Here is a 15,027-nt window from a genome sequence, read left to right on the forward strand (position 1 = left end):
GTGACCTTGGGCAAGTTTCTTAACCTCTCGAGCCTCCACCTCAGTTTCCTCATCTATACAATGGAGACTGTAACAATGCCAAACTCACAGGGTGGTTGAAAAACAAATAACCTGATCCACATAGTGTGCTTAGCACAGAGCTAAGCATATCTTAAGCATTCAATGAGTGTTACTTCTAACTACCACCCTCTCTAGTTAAGGCAAGTTTCTTTTCATCAGAAAAAGGATTCATACTGAAAAAGCCCCTGTTTTGGGTAGCCTGCATGTAGTCTCTCAAGAGAAAAGCACCAACATTTGTAGAGCACTCTGTAATTTACAAAGTTCTTTCATTTCTCAGTGGCAGGAAATGTGTCTTTGCAATGGGGTATCTTAAAAGCAAAGAACAATGATCAGTCTAATCCCAGGGAGCAAAAAGAGGGGGGTCCACAGAAAGAGGGAGGTAAAGCAAGAATCATCATGCCCACAGTGAAGCTCAGGCATGTGACATGACTTACCCAAGAACACACAGCCAGTGAGGGGGAGAATGAGGACTTAGATCCAGGATTTCTAATTCCAAATCCAATTCTCTTTCTACTACACTAGTCTACCCTGTCTAACAAAGTCTAGACTTCACATTTCTAGGCTTGCCCTTATATTTGCAAATTCAATAGTTTTGCTCCAGCGAAAAGAAAAAGAAAAAAGTTAAAAGAAAAATTACACGCTGGAAAAATTATTTACAACATATATGACAAGGAGCTGATAGCCTTAATATACAAGTATTTCTTAAATATCAGTAAAGGAAAAAGAAATCCAATAGAAAAGCAAGTAAAACCAGCAGTTCACAAAAGAAAAATGTCTAAATACATATGAGAAAATATCTAACCTCTCTTTTGCTCAAAGAAATATAATGTAATTCCATTTTCCCTGTAAGGTTATCAGAAACATAAATGAAATACTAAGAAGAAAGTAAAAATCTATTTTCATGTAAAAAGTTTCTTTAGAAGAAAATTACAAAGGTGAGACTACTACATATTTTTAAAGGAAAATGATAATACTAGTACTGGCAAGGGACAGGTGAGAAAGGCAACCTCATAAACTGCCAGCAGAAGTGCAAATGGTACCTTTCCAGGGGTAAGTAGCAGTAACTATCTGAATTTTCATGTGTATATCCTTTCACCCAGCTACCCTATTTCTACCAATTCAACTGAAAGAAATATTAATATTAATAAACAATGTGCACAGAAAATTGATTTTAAAATGTTCATCACTGGACTGCCTAAAAGAGTGAAAAACAAGAAATTGAGTACATGCTAAATGTTATGGGTTGAACTGTGTCCCCACAAAAAAGATTTGTTGAAGTCCTCACCCCCAGCACCTCACAACGTATAACTTTGTTTGGAAACAATGTCTTTATAGAGGTGATCAAGCTAAAATGAGATCATTAGCGTGGACCCTAATCCAATATGACTGGTATCCTAATAAAAAGTGAAAATTTGGACACAAAGCCAGACATTCAGAGGGAAGATGATGTGAAGAGGTAGGGAGAACAAGACATGAAAATGGATTAAGGTGAACCAAGAACTGCCATGGCCAGCAAACTACCAGAAACTAGGAAGAGACAAGGAAGGATTCCCCTCCAAGTTTCAGAGGGAGAATGGCCCTGCTAACACCTTGATCTCAGACTTCTGGCATCTAGAACTGTGAGACAACAAATTTCCATTGTTTAAAGCCGCCTAGGTTGTGGTACTGTGTTATGGCAGCCCTAGGAAACTAATACATCCAATAATAAGGGGAAAAGAATAAATTATTATCTTTCCAAACAGTGAACCAGAGCAGTCACCAAAAATGAAGCTGTAAAGGAATATTTACTTACAATGGACTATATTCAAAATATACTGTTTAAAAACAGCAGTATAATGTCTTAATAAAACATTATATATTTTCCTATTTTTGTTAAAATATATACATAAATATATGCTCAAACAAAAGTATGGAAGGCCTTTCTTAAATAATTAATGGTGGTTGTTGATTAGATTATGAAGTTTTTAAGGTCTTCTTTTGCTTATCTGTGTTTCTTGACTTTCTGGAAATGAATGATGCTCACAGTAGCGGTTACCTGGATTGTCCAACAACCCTTTGGTCAGCACACCATGGAGGTGATATATGACCCAGGTAGGGTCAATCTTGTGACCCCAGGCCACAAGAATTGGTCCAGAATGGACTCAAACCAGGTCAAGTAAAATCCCCTCTTTGAAATTTTTTCAACTGGACCTAGCAAGCTAGATTCCTTTTCCTCTGCGGTCCTAAAGCTGTAAGAACATGAGCCCAGAGCCACCAACATCCTTGATTCCTGTTTTGTGGAGGAGGACCACCTCCCAGACAGGCACACAGCAAGTATCCTGACAACACAGATTCCCTTCTGCACCCTCACCCTTCACAGGTAGGTGACAAAATAACTGCCTTTTATTTGCTAGACTATGTTCAAGTTTGCTCATGTCTTAAAAAGAGAGACATTTTAAAAATGCAATCTTTAAGAATGAATTGCACTTAAACAGGATATATGAAACACCCAGTTCCATTTAATGCCTTCATGAACTCACTTAGGACAATGGACCCTTACATATACAACTATAAATATAATGAAAGTAACATTGTCTAAAAGGATTTTAGTACTTCTAAGCCATTCAGATACAAGCACATTAAAGTATATTATCAAATGCAGCATTATCAACTACTTGGTCAATTTTTATAGAAATTTTTCTCCAAGGGAAGAATTATGAGTACTTTTAGCAAACTTAAATTGAGTAAATACAGCAAGTTTCTCTCACAGAAATTTAAGTATATTCTGAACATAATTTTCTAGCTATAGCCATTTTTGTTGTTAAATGGCTATGAAGACTAATGCTATTAAATTATGAACATACATTACCTCCATGGTGTGCTGACAAAAGGGTTGTTGGACAATCCAGGTAACCGCTACCGTGTGCATCATTCATTTCCAGAAAGTCAAGAAACACAGATAAGCAAAAGACCTAAAAAAACTTCATAATCTAATCAACAACCACCATTAATTATTTAAGCAAGGCCTTCCAGACTTTTGTTTGAGCATATATTTATGTACATACTTTAACAAAAATAGGAAAATATATGTTTTATTAAGACATTATACTGCTGTTTTTAAATATGAATTTAAAATTCATATTATATATATTATGAATATAGTGGGAAAATTGAAATAAAGACAATTTTGAAAGTTAGATGACATGTTCTGTATATGTTCAGTTCAATCCCTTACTTTGACTATTATTAACAAACCATAAAATTTTTACTAAGAGAAAAATCCGTTTTCTCCACACAGCCCCAAGTAACTGTTAAATAAATATTTCAAGAATTTAAAGCCAACCCAAATGATAAAGATGTACGTTTCCAATATAAAATATGTAGCCCTAGTCAATACGTAAACTTACCTGTCCTGTGCCAACTTTGAAAGAATCATAATCAACACACACAGAAGAAACGTAAGCACCAACTGGAAGTTTCCTCTGTGATTCGTTAGATTCTGAGGGTAGAGAAGCCATTTCTTTAGTTTTCTGAGCACTTTCCTCTTTTGTAGAAGCGGCCATCATTGCCTTCTTTTCTGATGTTGCTTTTTTCTGTTCCTATGAAATAACAAAATTTCATAATATAATCTTAAGGAAAGGTTCAGTTCTCAGCTATCAGTACAAGATATGCTAGCTCAATATTAAGGAAGGATTAGTAATTTCTTAAGCGTAATAACAGCATTGTTATTATGAGACATGTTCTTTTTAGAGATACGTACTAAATATTTAGGGGGGAACAGCCATGATGTATATAATTTACTTTAAAATTCTTAAAGGACTAAGAAGCAAAAGAAAACTATGGCAAAACAGCTACAATTAAACATGTAAGTACTATCATTAGATGAATCGCAAAAATATTATTTTGTGCAAAAGAAGCCGGGTATACAAGAGTATATAATGTTCATTTTACTTATATGAACTTGTAGAATGGGCAAACTATTCTATAGTAATAGAAATCAGAATAGTAGTTTTGTTGGGGGAGAAATTAACTAGAAAGAAGCATGAGGAAGCCACATGAGGGTCAGAAATGTTCAGTTCCTGTTTTAGGAAGTGATTACACAGGTACATACCTTGTAAAAACTTATTGTACTAAATGCTTAAGATCTATGCATTTCCATAAATAAATAAACAAAAGCTTTGGGGACATCTATATAAAAGGTGTTATCTCTGTTAAGAAACAAAAGCTTTTCACATTGGTTTGTCATTACACATTGAAGACAGCCACAACAATATCAGGGTAAGGTAAACAGTTGTCATGGGGACTTATCTTTTCTCCATAAGCATGGAGTTTCAAAATAACAACTCTTATTCCCCAGGCTGTGAATGACTGTTAGTCTCTGTTTAAACAGCTGCCAACAGTACCTAAACAAAACAACTGGCCAAACTGGCCTTATCTATTAATCAATTCCAAATACTAGGAAATCAGAAAACAAGTTCAGCTGTTTAATTGAAAAGGCAATACAGAAAAATGAAAATGTTCAGTAACTGATTATACCGTCAACATTTTGGAAAGCTTGGTTATCTCTGCCCATTGGAAGCAGCAAAAAAGTAAACCTAAAATCCAAAGTAAAGAACATTTCCGGGTTTTTCTGTTTAAACTGTCTTTCTCACACAGAAGTATTTTCCATTTCAGTCATAGAACTTAACATTCTAAATTGCTAAGAAAAAAAAAAAAAGCTGTCTAAAGAGATCATAAACTGTCCTATTGCCAAGAGTTGCTTTGTTCCCCTAAGATTATCTGCAATAACTTTAAAACTAACTGAATTGGCCGGGCATGGTGGCTCATGCCTGTAATCCTAGCACTCTGGGTGGCTGAGGCGGGAGGATAGTTTGAGCTCAGGAGTTTGAGACCAGCCTGAGCAAGAGAGAGACCCTGTCTCTACTAAAAAAAAAATAGAAAGAAATTAGCTGGACCACTAAAAACATACAGAAAAAAATTAGCTGGGCATACTAGCATATGCCTGTGGTCCCAGCTACTCTGGAGGCTGAGGCAGGAGGATTGCTTGAGCTAGGCTGATGCCATGGCACTCTAGCCCAAGGCAACAGAGTGAGACTCTGTCTCAAAAAAAAACCCAAAACAACTAACTGAATCAACATACACATACTTGACTGTCAATATTCCCAACACTAAGAGCTATTCCTTTTTGTTTTGTTTGTTTGTTTGTTTTTTAGACAGAGTCTCGCTTGTTGACCAGGCTAGAGTGAGTGCCGTGGCGTCAGCCTAGCTCACAGCAACCTCAAACTCCTGGGCTCAAGCGATCCTCCTGCCTCAGCCTCCCGAGTAGCTGGGACTACAGGCATGTGCCACCATGCCCGGCTAATTTTCTATATATATTAGCTGGCCAATTAATTTCTTTCTATTTATAGTAGAGACGAGGTTTTGCTCTTGCTCAGGCTGGTTTCGAACTCCTGACCTCGAGCAATCCACCCGCCTCATCCTCCCGAGTGCTAGGATTACAGGCGTGAGCCACCGCGCCCGGCTCCTTTTTGAATGAAAATCACTAAGATGGGTTACAAAGAAAAGAAAAAGCACATCCGTCACAAATATTTGATCTCCTTATTATAAAATAATGGGCTAATTTTGGTCCCATTATTTCAGTTACAGTCAATCAATAGGACACACCATATTATCTTATTGATCTGGCAGCACCTTGTTATCTGTGAGAAATGTGGAACAATCAATGGCAATCCTACTGAGAAAGTTTCATGGTTCACCCAAAGGCAATTACTTTTGAATTGAAAACATAAGATCACTCCATAGATTTTTACTCACTTCAAAACATTCTTATAATGTCATTAATTTATATATCCAAGCAACTGCAGTCTATAAACCAGGCTCCTAGAAATTTTTCAAAAACTACACAATACTTTTCTACTTTTTTCCTTTTATTACAAAATAAAATTAAGAACGTAATGTAGAGCCTGAAAACACAGCTTCTCACTTCTTGTTTTTGTCTTTTTGACAGGCTTTTGCTTCACTGATGTGTACATGGAAACAAAAAATTTTAGAAATGGAGCACCCAGCCTGATATGCAGGAAAAATACTAACACACTTGTATTCTATTCTCAGTCTAACCACTGTGCTCATCAGAGACAAACACCTGAGGATCTACTCACAGGGTGGTTGTGAGGCACAAGTGAGATGAAGAGCTCTTTGTAAACTAAAATTACAGAATGATTTTACATGCAGGGGAAAATGAGATGAAAGATACTTCTCAACTGCCAAAGCTAATAACCTTTCTCAACACTTAATCAAACACTGCTTGTTCTATGTCTCCAGTGCCTTTGGAGTTACTCCCTTCCATCCCACCTCTGAGCTCATACTCCTCCATCTCTCACTCAGCCACTACACATTGACAATTACTAATCTAAGAGATTCCCTACTGCCTCTCTAGCTTCATCCCCTTCCAACTCCATCTGTATACTGTAATCAAGAGAACGCTCTAAAACACAAAAGGTGAAATTAAAATTCAAGATAAATAGATGATTTAGTGCCAAGTCCTAATTTATGATAGAGCTAATAAGCAGGTCAGCATTTTGTAACATTTGTTTAAAAGTACCATGACTTTCATGGCCATAAGAAGATGCATGAGAACCATTCCCTCACAAGAGAAAATCCAAACTTCCACGCCTGCCATTCAGACCTTTAGAACCCTCTGCCCTGCCCCATTCCCAGCTCACCCCAGGTTTCAGCTACAGGAAAACATATGCCAGCTCATGAAGGCCATTTCCCTGATCCTACCCTCCTTCAACATGAGCACCAACACCTCGGGGAAATATTCTCTCACAAACCCTAGTCCACTTCTCAATAAGCCAAAACTGCCACCCCTCGTCTGGCTCTGTACAGCACAGACAGCACTCCATTAGGGATTGATGTGTTGTCATCTGTGGTCAACTATCTCCCCCTAACTAAACTGCACACTCTTGGTTCATCTCCAAATCCCAAGAATTGAGCACAGTGCCTGACCTAAAAGAGATGTTCAATAAAATGGTAAATGTCTCAATTCCTTAAGCTAACCACACACAAAAAAATCAGTTCTATGACTTTATAGTCATTTTCCATATAAAAAAGTAACATATGTTAAGATCCAAATAAGTAGCACAAATAATAGAACCCCAGAAATCCAAATGATGGAAGGATCATCATACACCATGTTAATAAAATAAAAATAAAATAGCCTCCCTAAGTATTACCTAATCAGAAAATATCTATAAAATTAATTTGATCAATAAACTAAAATCTAATAAAACAAGAAAGTTTTTCTTCCCAGTTGTTTTATTTTCAAATGCTTTTTAGTTCTTGCTTTGTTTTGTACTCTTGAATTTTTGCTGTTTGGTGATTTAACATATTGACTGCCACGTGAGTTGTACTTAACTCAGGCCAGTTTCGAGCCCAGGGCCTCATGAAGCAAAACCCGGCAGTTGGTTCATGAAAATCTTACTTGTTGGTTTTCTCATTGTTACAATTAATACTGACAATTCCAAAAATGTGGATTGTGCTGCATATAACTCACACATAGAAAACAATAAAAAAAAATAAGAAAGGAATGTTTGTTTCAATATAGCACTGTGGCCCCAGGGAAAAATTTTTTTTTCTAGTGTGGTAGTCAATGTATTAATGACATTTTAATTTTTTATTTCATTTTTCTTCTTTTGAGACAGAGTCTCGCTCTGTTGCCTAGGCTAGAGTGCAGTGTCATCAGCCTAGCTCACAGCAACCTCAAACTCCTGGGCTCAAGCAATCCTCCTGCCTCAGCTTCCCGAGTAGTTGGGACTACAAGCACGCGCCACCATGCCTGGCCAGTTTTTTCTATTTTTAGTAGAGACGGGATCTCCCTCTTGCTCAAGCTGGTCTCGAACTCCTGACCTCATGCAATCTTCCCTCCTCGGCCTCCCAGAGTGCTACAATTATAGGCATGAGCCAGTGTGCCGGCCTATCAATGAGATTTTAATATGTGTATGTTTCCTCATCTCATTTCTGTAGTCCCCAACCCCTGGGCATGGACTGGCACCAGTCTGTGGCCTACCAGGAACCAGGCCACACAGCAGAAAGCCAGTGGCAGAGGAGTGAGTAAAGTCAGGCTCCAACCCCTGTCAAATCAGCAGGGGCACCGTACCCTCATTGGAGTGCAAACCCCACTGTAAACTACACATTCCAGGGATCCAGTCGCACTCCTGTGAGAATCCAATGCCTCATGATCTGAGGTGAAACCCTCTCCCATCTGTGGAAAAACTGTCTTTCATGAAACTGGTCCCTGGTGTCAAAAAAGTTGGGGACAACTGCTTTAGATAATGAGGAGGACTGGGAAGAGACAGTGAGCTATTACTGGGTGCTAAGCTTTACATGAATTATTTCATGCTCACTCCAACCATAGGAGGAAGGTATTATTACTCCCATTTTAGAAATGAAAGAATCAAGGATCGGAAAAATTAAGCAAATTGTTCATGAATGTATAGTTAATGAGTGATTGAGCTGCGAATTAGGGTGACCAACTTAATTATTTGCCCAGAACTTACCAGTTTTGCACCAGAAAATCCTCAAATAATTGGTTTTAAAACTGAAAGGCCTTTGTCCCAGGAACTCTCTCAGTCTCAGGAAAACCAGGATGGTCAGTTAGCCTAATATGAATTTAAATCCAGTTCTGACTAACTTCAAAGTTAGCTCCATCACTGTGCCCTAGACAGATAGCAAACTAGCTGACCTAAGCACAGCAGTATTAAACATTTCGAAAACATAAATGGGCTATTCACACCATGAGTTTTAGTTTTTCTTGAGAACAGACATGAACTTTACCAGTTTGGCTGCTTTATGTTCTACAAAGTTAGCTATCTTCTTTCTGGGTCCAAGGGGTATCCCCATTTCCTTCAGGTCATCAACTGTACACATAAGCTTTGAAAGGAAACAGACTGATTAATAAATCTAGTGATAGAGGAACTGAAATTGGAATAGGAAAATTATAAGAAGATACTCTATCTTCATCTCTCATATCACATTCTCTATCATCTAAAGCAATCTAAGAGCCAATTTTTAAAAGCCAATTTTTAAATTTTTAGTTTTTTTGTTCTGAAATCATGTATTAGTTTAGGCTTTAAAATCTTTGCCCTGCAAAACTAAATCATTCCATTAATTTTTAACAGAAAACACATGTATTTTGTACAAAATTCTAAAGCTACAGTCAAGTATACAATGAAGTCTCTTCTTTCCACTCTCGTCCCAACCATCCAATTCTCCTCTCAGAGGCAACTACTGGTAATTTGCTCTCTTTGCAGAGATATCTTATATATCCACACCATCTGTGTGTATAGCCTACTATGCACATAGCACTGAACTTTGTTCTTTTCATGTAATGTATCTTAGAGATCAGTATCTCGGATACTGCCTCATGCATTCAACAGCTGCAGGGTACTCCATTATGTGGATGTACCATAAATGATTAACTAGTGTGCTACCAATGAACACTGAAGAAGTTTCTAAGGTTTTGCTGTATTACAAACAGTGCAGCAGTGAGTATCCTTGCAGATATTCTTATGTGACTATTTCTCTATAGGAAATATTCCTGACAGTGAACTGCTGGGGCATTGTTATATTTTAAAAGATATTGCCAAACTGCCCTCCATAGAGGTTGTACCAATTTACACTCTGACCAACAATATACAACAGTGCCTACTTCCTTTCATCCTAGCCACACAATATATTATCAAACTTTCTATTTTTTTAAACTGATAGACTAAAAAGAAAATCTCATTCAACTTTCAATTTGCATTTCTCTTATGAGTTTTCATATGGTAAGAAAACATTTGTTATTTCCTTTTCTGTAAACCAAGTTTATATTCTTTACCTATTTACCTATTACATTGAAGGTCTTTCTGTAACTGATTGTAGAAGCTTTGAATATAAAAGAAATAAACCCTCTGTCTATGTGTGTACCAAATATTTTTCCTAATCTATCACTGGCCTTTAGATGTTGTTTATGGTTTCTACTGCTACACAATTTTTTCTTTTATGGCTTCTGGGTTCATATTTAGAAAAGCCTTCCAAGATTATAGAAAATAAAAATTCTTCTGTGTTTTTCAATCTTTTCAATTTTTCAGTCTTTGCCTTATCTGGAATGTATTTTGATATCAAAGTGTTTAAATCATTAATTTTCAATCTTATGCACAGGGAAGCCAGTTTTAAACAAAAATGAATCAAACTATCATCCATACCAGAGATTCCATATCAATCTTTTCCTTTTCAAAAGTGCTAACATATTCAGCAAGGTTAAGTGCTTCCAAAGTTTCTTGCAAAGTTAGAACTTCATTTTCAACATCAAGATCACATGTCTCATCCAAAGCCAACTTTGGCTCTTCAGGCATCTTCCAAAAAAACAGAGGAAACATTACAAAACTCAGAAAACTCCCATAAAATGTCTCCTGATCTATGGAAAATCTTAAACAATTTTGCTGTATAGACAAATCATAATTCAGGTAGAGTACTTTGCCAAAATTCAAATATTCCAAAAAATATATATATTTAATAAATCATCCATTCCCTCATTTACTATAATTTATGTTATTTAAAATCATAAGCTTTTACATTTAAATTTATAATCTATAAGGAAGTAGAGAAACTCAAACAATGAGCAATCTGATTCCACTACACTTCTAAACCTCAGTGTTTTTTGATATTTAAAAACAGTTCCAGGCCAGGCACGCTGGCTCACGCCTGTAATCCTAGCTCTCTGGGAGGATGAGGCGGGCGGATTGCTCGAGGTCAGGAGTTCAAAACCAGCCTGAGCAAGAGCGAGACCCTGTCTCTACTATAAATAGAAAGAAATTAATTGGCCAACTAATATATATAGAAAAAATTAGCCGGGCATGGTGGCGCATGCCTGTAGTCCCAGCTACTCGGGAGGCTAAGGCAGAAGGATTGCTTGAGCCCAGGAGTTTGAGGTTGCTGTGAGCTAGGCTAATGCCACGGCACTCACTCTAGCCTAGGCAACAAAGCGAAACTCTGTCTCAAAAAAATAAATAAAAAAATAAAATAAAATAAAATAAAATAAAATAAAATAAAACAAAACAGTTTCAGGAAACAATTCCGGTTTTGGAAAATTGTTCAGTTCCAACTCTAAATCTGAATGTGACCTGGGCCATGTGCAAACATACCTGCTTTTCCTGAAAATGTGGCTGCTTCACAACTCCATTAGCAACAGCAAGAGGCCCAGGAGACTTGGATAAATTCAAATCTTTCTGATTAGACAGGATGTCAAACAATATTAAAGAACCTACGGAAAATAAGTATTTTGGTTTATAAAATATTAGGTGCTTTTATAATGCTAAATTAACTCTACTTTTTTCAAAGTTCATAGGTAAAAGTCATAAAAAGCATGTTAACCAAGACTTGATAACCAATAGTATTATTTTATCCAACAGTAGAATAAATTAAAATACATGGCATTCCTAGGTAATACTAGAAGTTAATAGCAAAGGCAAAATCTAAATTCAAAGCATTAATTTCTAACCCTTTATAAAACTTAAGATCTGTAATTCTAGATTTTGTACTAACAATGTCACCTACATTGAAAGCAGTGATGACTCAACAAAAATCATGTTTAAAATGTTACCTAAACTGTGACCAGCAACAGAGACTCCTCCTTTGAAGTGTGGGTTTCGACTCATAAAGAGTGCATATAGACGGTTTATCTCCAGTCCTACTTTTTCCACAATTGTCTGACAGTAGGTGGGGCTATTATAAAATAAAATATCTAGCAAGGTTTCATTGGTAAAGTGACGAAACCGACCAATACTGGATAAGGTGATTTTCTTGATATTCCTGTTTAAAAAGGAAAAAAAAGTATGTCCAGTCAGTGTCTATCTTAAATCTACCAACTTTTAAAAGTTTAGATTTTGATTCCCAAAAATACAAGAAACCCTACAGACGAAATACAACTTGATTCTGTAGACAGAATCATAAATCAAGATAAAGCAAAAGAGTTATTTGTGACTATAACTATACTATGAATTTTGGGATTCTCTCAGTAGTTGGTATATAAAATGTCATATGCAAAGATTTTAATTTTATTTTCAGAAAGGAAAACTTCCGTTTTTCTTTCAGTTAATTAGAAATCTGGACACCTACAAAAATTGTGGGTGGAAAGGACAAAAGAGAATGTCACATGGAAAAAAAAAGGTGCTATGTGGAATGCAAATGTTTCTTGATTTGAGAATAACCAAAACAAAATTCATGAACATCCACAGAGAAAGAAAACACCCCTATAATGGGGCCTAACATAGACAGAATGCTGTTTGTAGAATTTGTTCTATTAAACCATGTGCCATGGACATTATGGTGTTCACTGATATCCAGACATGTTATTAGCCCTGTGTGCCAGCATAAATATTACCTAGACCTGTGGTTCTCAATTGGGAGTATTTAAAATTGAATAGAGTATTATTAGCTATCACAGTGCCTGGTGAGCACTTCTAGTATTTATTGGCCATCAGACTAACATAATCAGACTTACGCAACAAAGAACTGTCCTGCCAAGAGCATCTCCACTGAGAAATAACACTCTGAATGAATGGTTCTCAGCCAGGAGCTATTTTAACCCCAAGAGTCATCTGGCAATTTCTGGAGACATTTCTGGTTGTCACATTATGAGGAAAGGGTATGCTACTGTTATCTAGTGGGTGGAAAGGCCACTAAGCAACAACTATAGAGATTAGAACAGTATTTTAAAACCAGCTAAAACATCTTATATTCTCTTATTTACAATAGGAATACATACATACAACACACACACATACACAATTGTAGCATGTAAACTTTATAGCCAATATTTAATCATATGTCAGAGCAAGTATATAATTTTTAAAAACATATCTGAAGTCATAATGAACTATTTCATATTATGGTTTAAATTTTGCATTTACATTTGAATAATCTAAAAAATAAGTTATCAAAATCCACAAACCTGTCAACACCTGTGGCATCGCCACCCAAGGAACTATGCCAATGAACTGGAAGGAACTCCACTCTGCTTATTTTCCCATCATCTAGAGATTTCCTGAAATGTGTCTGTAGCAATTTGAGAGATACCACCCTAAAATCATCCACTTCAAAAAAAAAAGAAAAATGACAGAAGATAAATTAAATTTATTAAATTGTCCTAGCTAGATAGCTAGTTAGCAATTACTTCAAACATGCCAGTATTTTTACAACATAAAGATACATTTTTAAAAGAAAAAAATAACAAAATTAATAAAAGAAAAAGAATAGCCAACAACTAGAAAGCGCTTTTTAACATTTCATTATTTTAGAGTAATGTATAAATGCCTGAGAAACATCAGGTTAACTACCACTGCTGGAGGCAGCATGGAACCCTGGGTAAAGACTCTGGAATCAAACTACCTGCTATAGGGTCAGGGCTTCAGGACCTACTGACTATAAGGGAGTGTTTCACTCACACCTGAGCCCCTAATAATGGGGATAACAGCCATAGTACCTATACCCCAAAGGTTTACTTGTGAGGGTTAAATGACAATACATGCAAAGTACTTGGCACATACTAAGCATTCAACAAATATGAACTATTATTATACAGATATAAAAATAAAACTTCAAAAATTTAAGTCAACTAGACAGATTCATGGTTCCATTAAATAACTTCTTACAACTCCCTCGCTATAAATCAGTTCAATGCACAGGTGCTCCTAGTTGCTAGAAGTACTTAGGCAGAGGCTGTCAGAAAGTCTAAATTATTTCCAAGATCCCTTCTAATTCTTCAGACTCTTAAGATTTTATGAGTTATATAAGTCCTAAGAGCAAATCAAGCACAGATTAATATTTGCCACCAATAATTTAAATCTCCCCTTATAGCCCCTCAGCAAGTAGTATACAGCTGGGAAATAAGCTAAAAATGAATACTCAAAAGCTCTTCTATTACTTCTCAGATCATCCCATGAAATAAAATATGACAAACACTTACCACATTCGATAATGCTTCTAAAGCGCAAGTCACACACGGGTCCAATTCCATGCACCATGAACACCAAATGGTCAACCTGAGGCATTTCCCCTATTAAAAAAAAATAGATACATACTAAAAGCTGGGGATTTATTTGGATTTTCCTAATTCAATAGCAATATTCTACAGTTTTGTGTGGTTATTTTGTTTGGGTTTTTTTTGAGACAGAGTCTCACTCTGTTGCCCAGGCTAGAGTGCCATGGCGTCAGCCTAGCTCACAGCAACCTCAAATTCCTGGGCTTAAGCAATCCTTCTGCCTCAGCCTCCTGATCAGCTGGGACTACAGGCATGTGCCACCATGCCCAGCTAATTTTTTCTATATATTTTTAGTTGTCCAATTAATTTCTTTCTATTTTTAGTAGAGACGAGGTTTCACTCTTGCTCAGACTAGTCTTGAACTCCTGACCTTGAGCAATCCTCCCACCTTGGCCTCCCAGAGTGCTAGGATTACAGGCATGAACCCACCACCCCTGGCCAATTAACAGCAATATTCTAGATATTCCTTTTGTCATTACAAACTTGCCAAAGAAATTAATGACCCTTCCAAGTGAATAAGCCTTATTACCCTTTACCAAATTAGAAGAACAATTTGTCCATCTTGGCAATAACAGCAAACTAGAACAAGAGGTGGAGGAAGCAGGCTCTCTCTGTCCCCAGTGGCTATCAGCATATGACGACCAGCATCTCTGTACCTATGAAGGCTCCATAACCTTGTGATTGCTTCAGACTCCCCAGGGCACTAAACCCCACATGGAGAAGCAATTTGCCAATATAAAACTTTAAAATATTTTCCCAAAATCCTTCCCCTTGATGTTAGATTCATACGCTATTTTTTCTACTCTAATACTTCAGATTTCATAATATGTGTACCTATTTTATGATTTTATAAGACAAAGAATCAATCATGAAGCATATGTAATTGTCAAAATTAAATCCATTCT

At 36.5% G+C, this 15,027-nt stretch overlaps 1 protein-coding gene across 2 annotated transcripts in view; it reads right to left on the minus strand.

The window, feature by feature from the left end:
- The window catches only part of SEC23IP (SEC23 interacting protein), a 46,809-nt gene that overhangs the window by 11,575 nt on the left and 20,207 nt on the right, over nt 1-15,027 (minus strand). For both annotated transcript variants that reach the window (XM_020280725.2, XM_012739175.3), the window contains exons 7-13: nt 14,048-14,137; nt 13,034-13,175; nt 11,684-11,892; nt 11,226-11,344; nt 10,287-10,436; nt 8,875-8,970; nt 3,447-3,638 (exon numbers count right to left, since the gene is read on the minus strand). In XM_020280725.2, coding sequence (XP_020136314.1) covers nt 3,447-3,638; nt 8,875-8,970; nt 10,287-10,436; nt 11,226-11,344; nt 11,684-11,892; nt 13,034-13,175; nt 14,048-14,137 — 998 coding nt within the window. The remainder of the gene's footprint in view (nt 1-3,446; nt 3,639-8,874; nt 8,971-10,286; nt 10,437-11,225; nt 11,345-11,683; nt 11,893-13,033; nt 13,176-14,047; nt 14,138-15,027) is intronic.

This window comes from Microcebus murinus, chromosome 14 (assembly GCF_040939455.1).
Source record: "Microcebus murinus isolate Inina chromosome 14, M.murinus_Inina_mat1.0, whole genome shotgun sequence".
NCBI lineage: Eukaryota > Metazoa > Chordata > Mammalia > Primates > Cheirogaleidae > Microcebus > Microcebus murinus.